At 51.1% G+C, this 13,095-nt stretch overlaps 1 protein-coding gene across 1 annotated transcript in view; it reads left to right on the top strand.

Annotated features, from left to right (window-relative positions):
• GPR107 (G protein-coupled receptor 107) overlaps positions 1-13,095 on the top strand; it is a 56,724-nt gene that overhangs the window by 30,033 nt on the left and 13,596 nt on the right. The window contains exon 14 of the mRNA XM_061154408.1: positions 1,881-1,924. Within this exon, the coding sequence (XP_061010391.1) occupies positions 1,881-1,924 (44 nt within the window). The remainder of the gene's footprint in view (positions 1-1,880; positions 1,925-13,095) is intronic.

The raw sequence follows: 13,095 nt of genomic DNA, 5'->3' as shown, positions 1-13,095 counted from the left end.
CTCAGCCCCCACTCTGATGTCTGTCACCCTCAGGACAGTAACATAGGAGGGACCTGTGGGGAGGTTCCCCGGTGGTCCAGTGGTTAGGACTCTGAGCTTCCACTGCAGGGGGCTCCGGTTGGAATCCCTGGTCCGGGAACTAGGATCCTGCAAGCCACAGAGTGTGGCCAAAAAAGAAGGGACCTGGGAGATTGAGGAGGGCCGAGATGCACTGCGGAGCTACAAGGGGTCACTTCCTGCCGTTTGTTGGTTGCAGCACTAAGGAGCAGAGGCCAGGTGGCAAGATTCTCCACGGCAGATGTTCTGAAAATTGCTGTAAAATGAGCAAGACTCAGGTACTAGAGAGGTGACTTAAGACACAGTGTCAGAATTTCTTTTGGACGTTCAGAGTCAGCCAGCACTGGTTTGGTGTCATCTTTGTGCTCCCTATTCCATGGGTTGTGCCATTCACTTCTCCCAGGTGGGCAGACTACAGAGCTTTTGGGAGAAATGACTTACTCATAGTCCAGACGAGAGTGGTTGGCTGGGCTCGGTCTGCAGCCCAGGTCCATGAGACACCGGGTCTGCTCGAGCTGTGCCCTTCCTCTCAGACAGTCCCTCCTTCCGTGCCTTTCAACTCTGCCTGGAACGCTGGTCCACAGCTTCCTTAGGCACGTTCCTGTTCCCCTGTGTGAACTGTACTAATGGTAATTAGTTGCCAGCACTTCCTAGCTGGAGAAGACTCCTTGGAGGCCAGCATGTTTTCGGCAAAGTTAGAAATCCCCAGGCAGTGAAATAACAAGTTTGCACAAATCCTTGTGCTCACAGCCCCTAGGTAGGTCTAGGCTTTAGAGGTCAGCCTGTGACCTTATAGGGTCCGTTCTGTCCAGGTGGCAGGTGAGCTCAATGAGCCTGCATTGTCTTAGTGCGTTTGGGGTGGGGGCATAGCTGTGGGACTGAGATTAGGTATTAGGTTGGTGAAAAGTAATGGCAGTTTTGGGCCGTGAATTTTAAATCACTACATGTGCTTAGTTCAGTCGTGTCTGACTATTTGCAGCCCCATGAACTGTAGCCCGCCAGGCTCCTCTGTCCATGGGGATTCTCCAGGCAAGAATACTGGAGTGGGTTGCCATGCCCTCCTCCAGGGGATCTTCCCAACCCAGGGATCGAACCCAGGTCTCCTGCATTGCAGATGGATTCTTTACTGTTTGAGTCGCCAGGGAAGCCCTTAAATCACTATAACTGTGCTCAAGCACAGCTTTATTAATCAAAATAGGAACCGTTACCATCAACACATTTTTGCCAACGAGAAGTAAGTTTGTTTATTCTTGTAGCTTAAAAATCCACACTTTGGGATTCAACGAGCTCTTGGAAAGTATTTTCTGCCTCCTGCTGGTTGTGGAAGTGTTTTCCCTCCAAGAAGTTGTCAAGATGCTTGAAGGAATGGTAGTCATTTCCCTAGTCTAAAATAAATATAAAATAAACAGCAAGTAATAAAGCGAGGAATGTGCATTAAAGTGATGTATAACATAACCACATTTATTTAAGAATGTATTCCAATATCAAATAGCGAAGTTCAACAATGCAAAACCATAGTTACTTTTGCACCAACCTAACAGAAGATGCAGGCACGACTGTTTTGATCTCTCCCCTCACACCAGGCCCTTGCCAGACTTCTTGCAGCCAGCAGAGGGCGTCTTTAACTCTCAGGCTTGAGAACCACACATGCCTGAGGCTTGGTTATCAACCATCACCATGTCTAGGGAGTGCTCTATAAAGTCATCTGTTCCAGCCTTTCAGTTTATGTAGAGAAATTCAAGGCCTCAAGTTACTAGCACTGAAAATGGAGAGGAATGCAAATTTGTTAGCTAACCTTTTGTTCTGCAAATGTTTATTTTTAGGTCAATCAGGCATTTACAAGAAGCGTCAGCCACAGATGGAAAAGGCAAGTTCCTTTGTGTTCTTTTTGTTCTTTTGTTCTTTTGGCCAGCCTTCCCTAAAGCCTTGTGCCGGGGCACTGTGGAGGGGGAGAGGGAAGGTGGGGGCTCAAGATGCTGGCTTCTGTGGGAGAGGGGTGGGTGGGCAGGGGCATTGTAAGAGCAGCCCAGTTGTTGGGTGGCGAGGCAGGTGGGGAGCGTTGCCGAGACCCGCTGTGTAAGGCTTGGGGGTGACTCTGCTTACCAGATGATTCACTGCATTTCCATTCGTGAGTGTGATCCTCACCTTCTCAAAACTGAGTCAGGAGGAGCAAACGTTGTCTTGGAAGGACCAGATAACACCTCCCCGTGCGAACAGAAGGTCTTATGGATCCGGGATGGCTATGTGTAAAGCGTCCCTTCCTGCTGACTTAACACACTTTCAAAATAGATGTGTCGGTATTAATTTAAAAAGAGACTGATGCCAGAAAGAACCTCTAAAGCGCTCTGATTTTTAAGTTGTCGTGCAGTTAGAACTCTACTGCATCTTCTTGGCTTTCCGACCCGGCCTCCTAAGTCAGAAAAGAAACCACAAGTGTTCTGTGTGTCTCTGGGCTTATTTGAATCATGTCCAGGACTGCAGGGTGCCGTGGGCCAAGTGGGGATTTCAGGCCACAGGGGTCAAGGAGCCAGACTCGCAAAGGTCCCACCTGCCTCTGGATCCATGAAGTCACACACCCAGTGCTGTACTAATGTTCTTTAAGGCAGATTATTCACTTGTTGTTAGATAAAATATTGTTGTCAGTCTGTTTTCTGATTGTAAAAGTCATATGGATTCATTTTGGAAAATTTGGTAAATAGTAGGTAGGAATCTTCCTCCACACTTGCTGTGCAATGAATATCACATTATTTTCTCTAATTTAAATTAACTTGACTTCAAGCCTTCCCACCAGTGTCAGGCACAATCTGGGGTTCTTACTGAGAGCACAGTGCTCAGTCTGGGGCCCACAGTAGTTCCTGTCGAGAGATTCCTGCTATCCGGGTCTTGCTGTGAGTAGTCTGGTGTGTGAGGGTCATGCCAGGCTGGGAGCCCTGGTCATTGCTCAGATTCCAGGCTCCCAAGGTCCCCTGGCTCCCCGGGGGCCACAGGCCCACCCCTCACAGAATGTGTCGGCTCACTTTCTTTCTAGTCCCAGGAAATAGCTCCCTTGTGTTTTTTACTCTCTTCCTGCAAAGGCCCTGGGTTCCCTTCTCCCTCTGGAATGCCCTCTGGGATAGATTCTTTTCAGCGAGCTGAAGCTGGAATGTGCTCTGCAGAAACCTTTTGCTTTTAGCTGGCTGCCTAGCCTTCCTCTGAGTCGTGGATCTCAGAGAACCCTCCTGCCTTCTCGCAGTGGATAAAGGAAAGCTACAGAAAACAAACCACAAATGAGAGTCTTAATAAAGCATCTTGTCACAAACAGGAGAATCCAAAGTAGAAAATAAAACCCACCTTCTGGGAATGCTTGTTGTTTGAGCATAATTGTGACTTTCTTTTTTTAACATCCTTCTTCTATGCATGTTATATGCAAAGTTAGTTTTATTATTTCTTTTTTTGGGGGGGGTAACATGTATACACTGCTGTATTTATTTACTTATTTTATTTATATTTTGGCCGGGTTGTTGCTCTTTGTTGCTGCTTGCGGTCTTTCTCTAGTCACGGGGCGTGGGCTTCTCTTGTTCTGGAGCACGTGGGCTCTAGGCACGTGGGCTTCAGCAGTTATAGCAAGTGGACTCAGTAGTTGTGCTTCATAGGCCTTGTTGCTCCGAGGCATGTGGAACTTCCACGGACCAGGGATTGACGGTGTCCCCGCATTGGCTGGTGGATTCTTACCCACTGTGCCACCAGGGAAGTCCCGTTTTATTATTTGTGTAACTTAATATGTCTTTCTATTACTTTAATGTGTTGAGATGTGACTTGTCAACTTTTTTTTTTTTTTACTCTTGTAGTTCTGGGTTCATTTTTGTGACTGTTCGACTGAAAATCTCTAAAATTCCCAAGGGTAGCGTCCTCCAGCTGATCAGTTTTATCTGTCTTCTTCTTCCCCTTGGTGAGTTCCTGGTCGTTCCTCAGCGCTGCCTTCTCCCGTTCTCTCCGCTGTCCTGACCCTCTGACGCCTCTCCGCCTTCTCCACCTTGCTCTTAGAGGACTTAAAGGGTGACTGTGGCAATTAATTGTCTTGGTGACCATTTATTCCGTGAGAAGTTGACCGTTGGCTGAGCATCCTGGTGAAGTGTTCTCCCTGGAGTAGATGGTGCAGCCAGGTGGGGTCACCCCTGTCCCCCGACATCCATAGTGAAGAGAAGCATTGTGGAGTAGGAATGCTTTTGTCATCGTCGAGGGCACACGAGGCAGTTTCTATTTCTTCCACCAGGTGACAGCACGGGGCCTCTTGAGTGGAGAGCCGGTCTGAGAGCCAGAAGTCGTGAGCGCACACCAGGGCCCGCGTCCACCGTCCTCAGGGGGACACACCAGGGCCCGTGTCCGCCATCCTCAGGGACACGCCAGGGCCCGTGTCCGCCGTCCTCAGGGGGACATGCCAGGGCCCGTGTCCGCCGTCCTCAGGGGGACATGCCAGGGCCCGCGTCCGCCATCCTCAGGGGGACATGCCAGGGCCCACGTCCGCCATCCTCGGGGGGACACACCAGGGCTCGTGTCCGCCGTCCTCGGGGACGCGCCAGGGCTTGCGTCCACCATTTTCAGGGGACAGACCATTAAGAACGCACCCATTTCCCATTAGCAGATATGGCAAACCCTTTGAAAGGGGGACAGAGTAGATGAGAATAGGGGTGTCTTCTTGATCCAAGTTCTTTCATTGAACTGACTTAGGCTGGGGGATGCTTTTGAGCTCATCTCCAGATGCATATTTCACTCTGTACTTTGAAAACTGTGACACTGGCAGAGTCAGGGCAGCCGTGTCCCCGCCACTGACGTCTCCCCTGCGGAGAACTCAGGGACAGCTGGCTGTGCTGGCAGGCCCTCCTCAGGCGTGACTGCCGAGGGGCCGAGCCCTGCTCTGCCGCCCAGGACAGCGGTGAGGCGGCACGGAAGGCTCGAGTGAGCGCACTGCCCGCGACCACTGGGTCTGGAATGTGCTGGTGACCCTCTGCTCCTCAGCTTGCCCTTCCTGAGATCTTGCCCATCCTTGAGACAGCTGACAGAGTGAAGGCCGAGGACGACGAAACCTCCTACTGGAATTTGAAGCTTTTTGCTGGATGGAGCCTGACACTTTGGTTCTTATTCTTAGGCTCATTATTCCACTGACTAATCACATGACCTTGACAGCGACTTGGGCTTAAGAATGGCAGCTTCAAGTGCCGTCCACGCTGACTGATCGCGAGCAGGGGACGCACCGTTTGTCGTCGTTCTCCCCGCTCTTGGGGTTCGTGGTGCTTTCAGGGAGTGTGGGTTTGTGTTGTTGTTGACCTCTGTCTCTGGATTCCTCCTGACTGAAGCTGAGAGAGTTTAAAGAAAAGCGTGAAGGGCGAGACTGCCCCCTGTCCCAAAGTCACACGTTTGTGTCCTCTCACACACGGTGGCTCCTCTCGGGTCCTTTGTCATTTAGAGTCCCTGCTGCTCTGCGTTCTGAGAGGCGGCCTCATGGAGTCTTCACAGGCACATCTGACTGCTGCCGCTGCGTTTTGAGCCTGCCAGAGCTCACCGTTTCTGCCCTTGAGCCTGCCTTCCTGTTCCTTTGTCTTTCTCCAGTGTCATTAGCTCAAAGGACGCCTTGGGGATACACGCCCTGCGTCTAATTAACAGTCTCTGCTTCTGAGCATCTCCCTCCCCCCCACCCCCTTGAGTTTCTGAGGAAAATTTCAGAGGAAGCATTCTGGGGAATCTTAGCTTTAATGTGAGCTTCAAAAGCCCTGAAACAAACGGTGGTTGGCTGGTTGCTGGGGGAGTGGACAAGTGGCTTCATTCCAGCAGCTGCCATGTTCTGAAAGTAGCTGTGACCTCCAGAGGTCACAGCGGTTCGTCAGGGCGACCGCCCTCGAGAGGGTCCTCGGGATCAGAACTCTTCGTGACGTGATGTGACCGGCCTTCCTTGCTGTTGGTCTCTGCGCTGGTGTCGGCAGAAGCAGTGTGCGTAGACCTGCTGGCGCCTCAGCACACTTCCCGGCGGTGGCCCCAAACTGCTGGGGGCCGCTGCCTTCTCTTCATTCTCACCTACTCACAGGGGTGGAGAAGGCTCGTTTCACGGAAGAGTGCCCTTGATCAATTAAGAGAAACTTCTAGCGTCGTTGCATCGCAGCCCTTGGACATACATCTTTCACCACTCTGTGTGGAGTGGGACGTGCCCAGGAAGCACTTCTGCTTCCCTCTGGAGTGTGGTGGTCATCCTGAGGAAGAGCACGTGTGGCAGTTGTGTGAGCTGTGAGCTCCGCTAGCTGCTTTTCCGCAGGACGTTTTTTGGGGCTGTGCTGGGTCTTTGCTTCTTTTGCATGGGCTTCTGTCCAGTTGCGATGTGAGGTCCTCTCCTGGCAGTGGCTCCTCTTGTGGAGCATGGGCTCTAGGGCGTGCGGGTTTCAGTAGTCGTGGCTCACAGGCTTAGTTGCCTCAAAGCGTGTAGCATCTTCCCCGACCCAGGGATCGAACCCATGTCGCCTTCGTTGGCAGATGGATTCTTAACCACTGGACTACCAGGGAAGGCCCAGGACACTGTTTTTACTTGAAGGAATGATGATGATCAAACTACAGTTACTCAGGCCTGGGCTTTTGACAGACATTTTCTTGAAAATGAATGAAGTGTGTATGTCCCTTCAGAAAAGAAGAAGTATTTGTTGTCAGTGATCTCATTTTCACTTGAAAACACAGGTTTTAATTTAGGAAAATGTAGAATCTACCCCTGTAAACTTGACAGCTTCCCAATTCTTAACAGACATCTGGTATGAACAGAGATGATATTAACAAATGTAAATATTTATGGTATTTATGGTATTTTAAATATTTTATGAAAAGTTTCAGTATTTCAGAAATCTCTTTTAACTCAGTGAGAGAATATTTTTCCACCTGATGAATGCATGTTAAACACACAGACAGTATTTTCCACCTGATCAATACATGTTACACGTGCATGAATAAAAGATCTGTTCAAAGCTTGAGACGGACCAGCAGATTTTACTGTGACAGTGGGAAAGTTCATCGCTACAGTTTCAGATTCCCCATCTTAGTTATCTTTAAGAAGCTACCACTTGTCAAGCTTTAATGCAAAATCAAAGACGACTGTAGTTCTCTGAGAAGGCCTGCCTCTGATCAGGCCCTATTTTTTTTTTTTATAAACTTCCATCAGAACACTCCCTCACACCAGATTGAAGGCAGAAGCAAATACAAGAATCCAGTTCTGTTCTATTAGGCCAGACGTTAAAGGGATTTACAAAAATGGGAAACAGTTTCATTCTTCTCCTAAAGTGTGAGTTTTTTAATTTTATGAGGAAAACATTGTTTATATTAACACGTAATGTATTTATTTTTGTTAACCTATAAATGAATTATTAAATATTTTAAAAATTTGTTTCAGTTTCTAATATGGTAGGTACTGGTAGACTTGACCCACATTAACAGAAGCTCTTGAAAGTGGGAAGGGGTCCCAAGACCGAAAGTTTGAGAACCGTGTGTTAGGGATGAGATTTGCTGAGTCTCTGGTGGGCACGAGGACCATGGACGGGGGTGGAAGGCTACCTGGTTCTCTTCTCCTGTGCCTGCCAAGCCCGTTTCAGACTTAGTTGGCCATATTCTTGTGACGAAGATGTCTGTTCATTCTGGACAATTAAGCGGGGGGATGTTTTATTTGGGTTTATTCATACAAACAGGCCTAACAAAAAACCCACTGCTGAGAAAGGAAGAGAAATAACCCTCCGCCTGTTTCTGTAGATAGTTTTATTGGAACACAGCCGTGCCCCTGTGTATGGCTGTGGTCTGTGGCCACTTGTGCACTGCGGTGGCAGAGCTGAGGGGCTGTGGCAGAGACCACTTGGCCCACAGGGCCTGAAACGCTTGCTCTCCAGCCCGTGCAAAAAGAGCTTTGCCGGCTCCTGGCTGCTGTAGACATTCGAGAGGTACCGTCTTAGAAACTGCACCTACAGTGTAGTGATGTTGACTGACTGCACTCTGTACTGAGCACTTCGAAAACTAAAGCTCACACTGCTTTTAAGTATTTACTGAACTCCAACTCTGTGTCCAGAACTGTGTTTGTTGTTGTTTGATTGGAACAATAACTTTTAGGTCATCCTCTGCCCTGATATTTTACCTAACCTGTTACTCTAATGGGAATCAGTGATTTTCTTTAAGTAACACAATGGCTGTCTCTCTGGGTGGTGTGACAGGAGCATTCATAGAACGCCCATATCTCCTATGGCGTGAGGTGAGGGGCATGGGTCAAGCCTGTGGAGGGTTCCGTTCTATGCTCAGGGCCACCTCACTGAAGCACATGGCGACCCTCTGACGCTGCTGTTTGTCCCGTGGCGTCCGTGATGCCCTACCCTGGCGTGTGGCACCCGGCACCACAGGTGTGGGCAGGGGTATGTGGCCTTCAACAAATTTTCAAACAAGTCTGTGACCCTGGGAAGGGTGAAAACCATAGCTAAGTAGACTGTCATGAAGACAGAATGAGAGCAAAAAAAATACCTATTTTTTGAGATTGGCTTAATACAATGATTTTTAATTTCTTCAAACCTCAAAACCTTTCCTGTCTCAGATCACCCAAAATTCCTTCTCTGTCATCATCCTGGTCACAGCTTCTGGTCAACACTTTGAAGTAGTCACTTAACCAGGGATACCACCCTGAGTTCATGTAACCTACAGCCGAAAGCAAAGGGGCCTGTCACATCCCTAGGCTGAGAACCTGCCTGCTCACGGACACATTGCCAGTTTTTTGTCCTGTGTGTGCTCCATTGCTAAGTGGTGTCCAGCTCTTCGTGACCCATGAACTGTAGCCCACCAGGTTCCTCTGTTCACGGGATGCTCCAGGCAAGAATACTAGAGTGGGTTGCTGTGCCTTCCTCCAGGGGATCTTCCTGAGCCCGGGATCGAACCCATGTCTCTCGGGTCTGCCGCATTGGCAGATGAATTGTTTACCACTGTGCCACCTGGGAAGCCCGTTTTTTAGGAGGCCTTTTAAACATTGGGGACCTAATTGCCTGAGGGGTCCCTCCCTCGGCCCCCCAGCAGGCCTGCTCAGCGATCTGGGTTCTTCGTCTGGGGGGTATCAGCATGCATTTGACTCCGGGTCTTGAGGCAGACACAGTTGAAAGCAGCTCTTGTCGATCGCTGCAGCTCTCAGGGAGGTCAGGTTCTCTTCTGGAGAAGACGTTGTCCGCTACTGACCAGGCTGTGTCTTCAAGCAGCGGGATGTCTATCCATCTTCCTGGCCGCAGTGGACTGAATACGTGCCGTGGGCACAGCCTCGGGCTGGGGAGGGTGGGGCCCAGACATGCTGGTCGGCGCAGCTCATCACAGCGGTTGCTGGAGACGGCGTGACGGGGTGAGTGCTGACAGCAGCAGAGCTGGAGACGGCCCGGCCCTGAGGACCCCTCAGCCCCCCAGCAGGGGGTTCTTTGGTGTAGTTCCAGAGCAGAAGCGAAGAGAGAGGCAGAAACGTGCTTGACTCAGCAGAGCCCTTCGCAGAGTTAGGTTCCTCGTTAGCCACTCTCGGGCCATTCTTGTTTCTTTTCACTAGTCATTCAAGGTAAACTTTTGCTTATAAGAAGATGTGCGCACGGCTCTTAAGTGTTCACTTCAGTTACTTTTGACCACTCCTGGGTCACTGGAGGGGATGTTTTAAGTGGATTTTGGAAACGTATTTTGCACCACTTTTTCACATGAGTCTCAACATCGTGAAGGTCAAAAATTTCATCCTATTAGTAGTCTTTCTTTTCTTAGCAGACCCTTTTCCACCCTTTTTCCTGATAGCTTCTCTGTGAGGTTAGTGGGGTCTCTTAATGAGGCCAGAGGGCACCCCGTGGGCTAATTGCTCCCCAGGAAGGACACTTTCGGAGCAGGGTGGTCCCAGGTCAGGAGTGGCCTGGCTCTCTGAGTCTCTTTCCCCCGCCCAGAGTGGGCCCGCGTCCGGAGCGGAGGCAGACTGGAGCCTGTACTGTTGAGAGTGAGTCAGCCCGAGTCTCCCGCTGGTCCGGCTTTGCCACCACACTCATTTCTGTAATTTTTGTGTTTGACTCAAAATTCCTCCAAAGCAGCAGGGAGGAAGCAGGGAAAAGCTGATGGGTAGGGCGGATGTTTTTAAGCCTCAAGTCTTTCTGGGAAAGAATTGTTCGGGAAATTTTCCACCTGTAGGTGACTCTTGTGGGCCTTCGCCTCTGCGTGTCCCATAGATCATCCGGTATTAATCCCTCAGGATGGATCGCTGGCAGCTCCTGGGCATTGATGAGCATTCCAAGCCACCATCACGTCCCCAGGCTCCTGGTGAATTACAAGGCTGTGAATTGCCTTTCTTTCAGCATAAAGTGTTGGGATGAAAAGCTTGTTGGTCCTTGGAGAGAGGGTTTTGGTTTGAGCGGTGCCCTCCTCACTTGCAAGCTCTGTGACTTTGGTAATGTACTAAACCCTACAGGCCTGAATCCTTCACATGTGAGGCATTGGAGGCAGTGCCCCTGCCCTTATAGTCTCTTGTGAGGCTCACACGAGATGACTGAAGCTTGAAGGGTGTGTGGCCTGGTGCCTGGTTACTGCTCAGTAGATGTGATGACCAGCTTGTTGTTGTTGAGTCACTCAGTCGTGTCTCTTTGCGACCCTGTGGACTGTAGCCTGCAGGGCCCCTCTGTCTATGGGATTTCCCAAGCAAGAATACTGGAGTAGGTTACCGTTTCCTCCTCCAGGGTATCTTCCCAACCCAGGGATAGAAGCTGCGTTTTCTGCATTGGCAGGCAGATTCTTTACCATCTGAGCCACCAGAGAAGCCCTGTGACGACCAGCCCTGTTGTTTTTTTCGTGGTCCCAGTTCTGGACCATCAGGGATGACCGCTGGGGAGGAAGGGCACGGTCTGTCGTCTTGCCAGCCTGTGGAGTGACCCTGTGGTGTAAAGAGGGCAGGTGAGGTGACGGTCCAGGGAGGGGGTGGCCTTTCCTCTGGATGGGTTGCATCTGCTCACGTGCTGCTGCGTCAGAGGATGTCTTGTTAAGCAGGTGAGAGGCCCGGGCTCCTCCCGCCTTGGTGGGCACCTGTTCTGTTTCCATTGGTAAAAAGCGTCTGCTGGAAACGAGAGTCACAGCCGTTTTCCTGAGCGTGAGTGGGAGGGAGAGGAACCCGCAAGCCGTCAGCCTTGTAGGAGCTCCTGAAGCGGCTGGGCCGCTCCCCTTCCCTGCCTCCCATTCCTGTCCTTCCCCAATCCCTGGGAGGCTTTTCAGAACCTTCCAGCCAGGCCCAGTTCCAGAAGAGTCAGGGGCAAGCTGGGCGTCTGTCCGTCGGTAAAGCCCTCCAGGGGATTCTGGCACTCACCCCAGTTAAGAGCCATCGCCAGGAAGAAGTTGTAACCGACCGAAAAGAAATTCTCCTGTGAAGGCAACCGATGCCCGGAGAAGGCAGTGCAGACTGGGCACAGGCGCATGGTGTTCTGATGGTGCAGGGACCGGAGTGCAGGTCTCCTGGCTCCTGTCCGAGGGGTTTTTTTCCTGCCACCACACTCATTCTTTTACCATATTTGCTGCTTCTCATGGTGGGTCAGAAATAGCCCAGACCTGGGGAGCCTGCAGTCCTGCGGGAGGCCAGCCCCGCCGTGGTCCAGCGGGCTGCAGGCTGTCAGCGTCCTTAGCTGCAGGGAAAGCTTCTCTGGAAGAAGAGCCAAGGGAGGCTTGGGATTCCGGGCTGCGACCTGCTCCATCACTGCTCCTTGCACCCTGCTGGCAAGGCTCCCCCTCGGAGCCGGTGCCTCCCCCTGCCCAGCAGGCTGACTCAGCGTGCGCATATGGCCACCCCGCTGCCAGGAGAGCCCGGGGCCACTGCTTGTTCTGATCACTTATGAGAGCCTGGGCTCCTGCCAGAGGCGGCGGTCACTGCAGCCCAGTCGTTCCTGGACTGAAACTACATACACTCGAACAAAACAGGAGCTGGGGGTGCTAACCCTCCGCGCAGTTGAAAATCAGAGGACAGCTTCAGTTGGCCCTCCGTCACTGCTGTTCCTACATCCTACACACCACAGGTCCTGTAGTACTGTAGTATTTACCATTGGGGAATAGTGCCATTTACCATTTGGAAACTTACCATTGGGAAAAAATCCGCATATTTGACGTGGACCGGAGCAGGTCAAATCTGTGTTGTTCAGGGATCAACTTAATCCTAATATAATCCTAATGCTTTAACATCAGATGCTCCTCCACTGCTTAAACCCGTGTGCTATTTGGATTCCACGTACTGCCTCATCCATCCCCCAGCAGCCCCAGTGGTAGGTGGTGGTCTTGTTTTACAGGTGAAGGAACTGAGGCTCAGAGAAGTCAGGCACTTACCTGAGATCACACAGCCCATAAGCAACACAGATGGAATTTGAACCCAGGGTGTTCAGATGTGCAGCGCCTGTGCTGTTAGCCAGTCTTATTTCTCACAACAATAAGTGAGTTTTATTCCTGCCTTTGCAGCCTGGGCTGTGGTGAGAACACCCTTGTGGGACCTCGCAGCCTGATCCCACAAGCAGCAGTCTTGCACACAGATGTCTTTCTCGTGACTGGAAGTGACGTCCATTGTGGCGGGGGGTTTCCAGATCAAACTTGAGCTCTGTGCGTCCCCACTGATGGTTCCCAAGGTCCGCTTATCCATCCTAGCATGTGTCTGGTGGAGAAGGCAGTGGCAGCCCACTCCAGTACTCTTGCCTTGACAATCCCATGGACGGAGGAGCCTGGTAGGCTGCAGTCCGTGGGGTTGCTAGGAGTCAGACACGACTGAGCGACTTCACTTTCACTTTTCACTTTCATGCATTGGAGAAGGAAATGGCAGCCCACTCCAGTGTTCTTGCCTCGAGAATCCCAGGGACGGGGGAGCCTGGTGGGCTGCCATCTGTGGGGTCACACAGAGTCGGACACAACTGAAGCGACTTAGCCGCAGCAGCAGCAGCATATGTCTGGGGGTGACCTGGTATCATTGCCCATGCTGACGTTTCCCCGTGGGGCCTGGACGTGGGTGTGCAGGCTCACTTGTCGCGTTCTTCCTGGCCT

This window comes from Dama dama, chromosome 11, assembly GCF_033118175.1.
Source record: "Dama dama isolate Ldn47 chromosome 11, ASM3311817v1, whole genome shotgun sequence".
Classification (NCBI taxonomy): Eukaryota; Metazoa; Chordata; class Mammalia; order Artiodactyla; family Cervidae; genus Dama; species Dama dama.
Note: the sequence above shows the minus strand (reverse complement) of the source record. Positions and strands in the feature narration are given on the sequence as shown.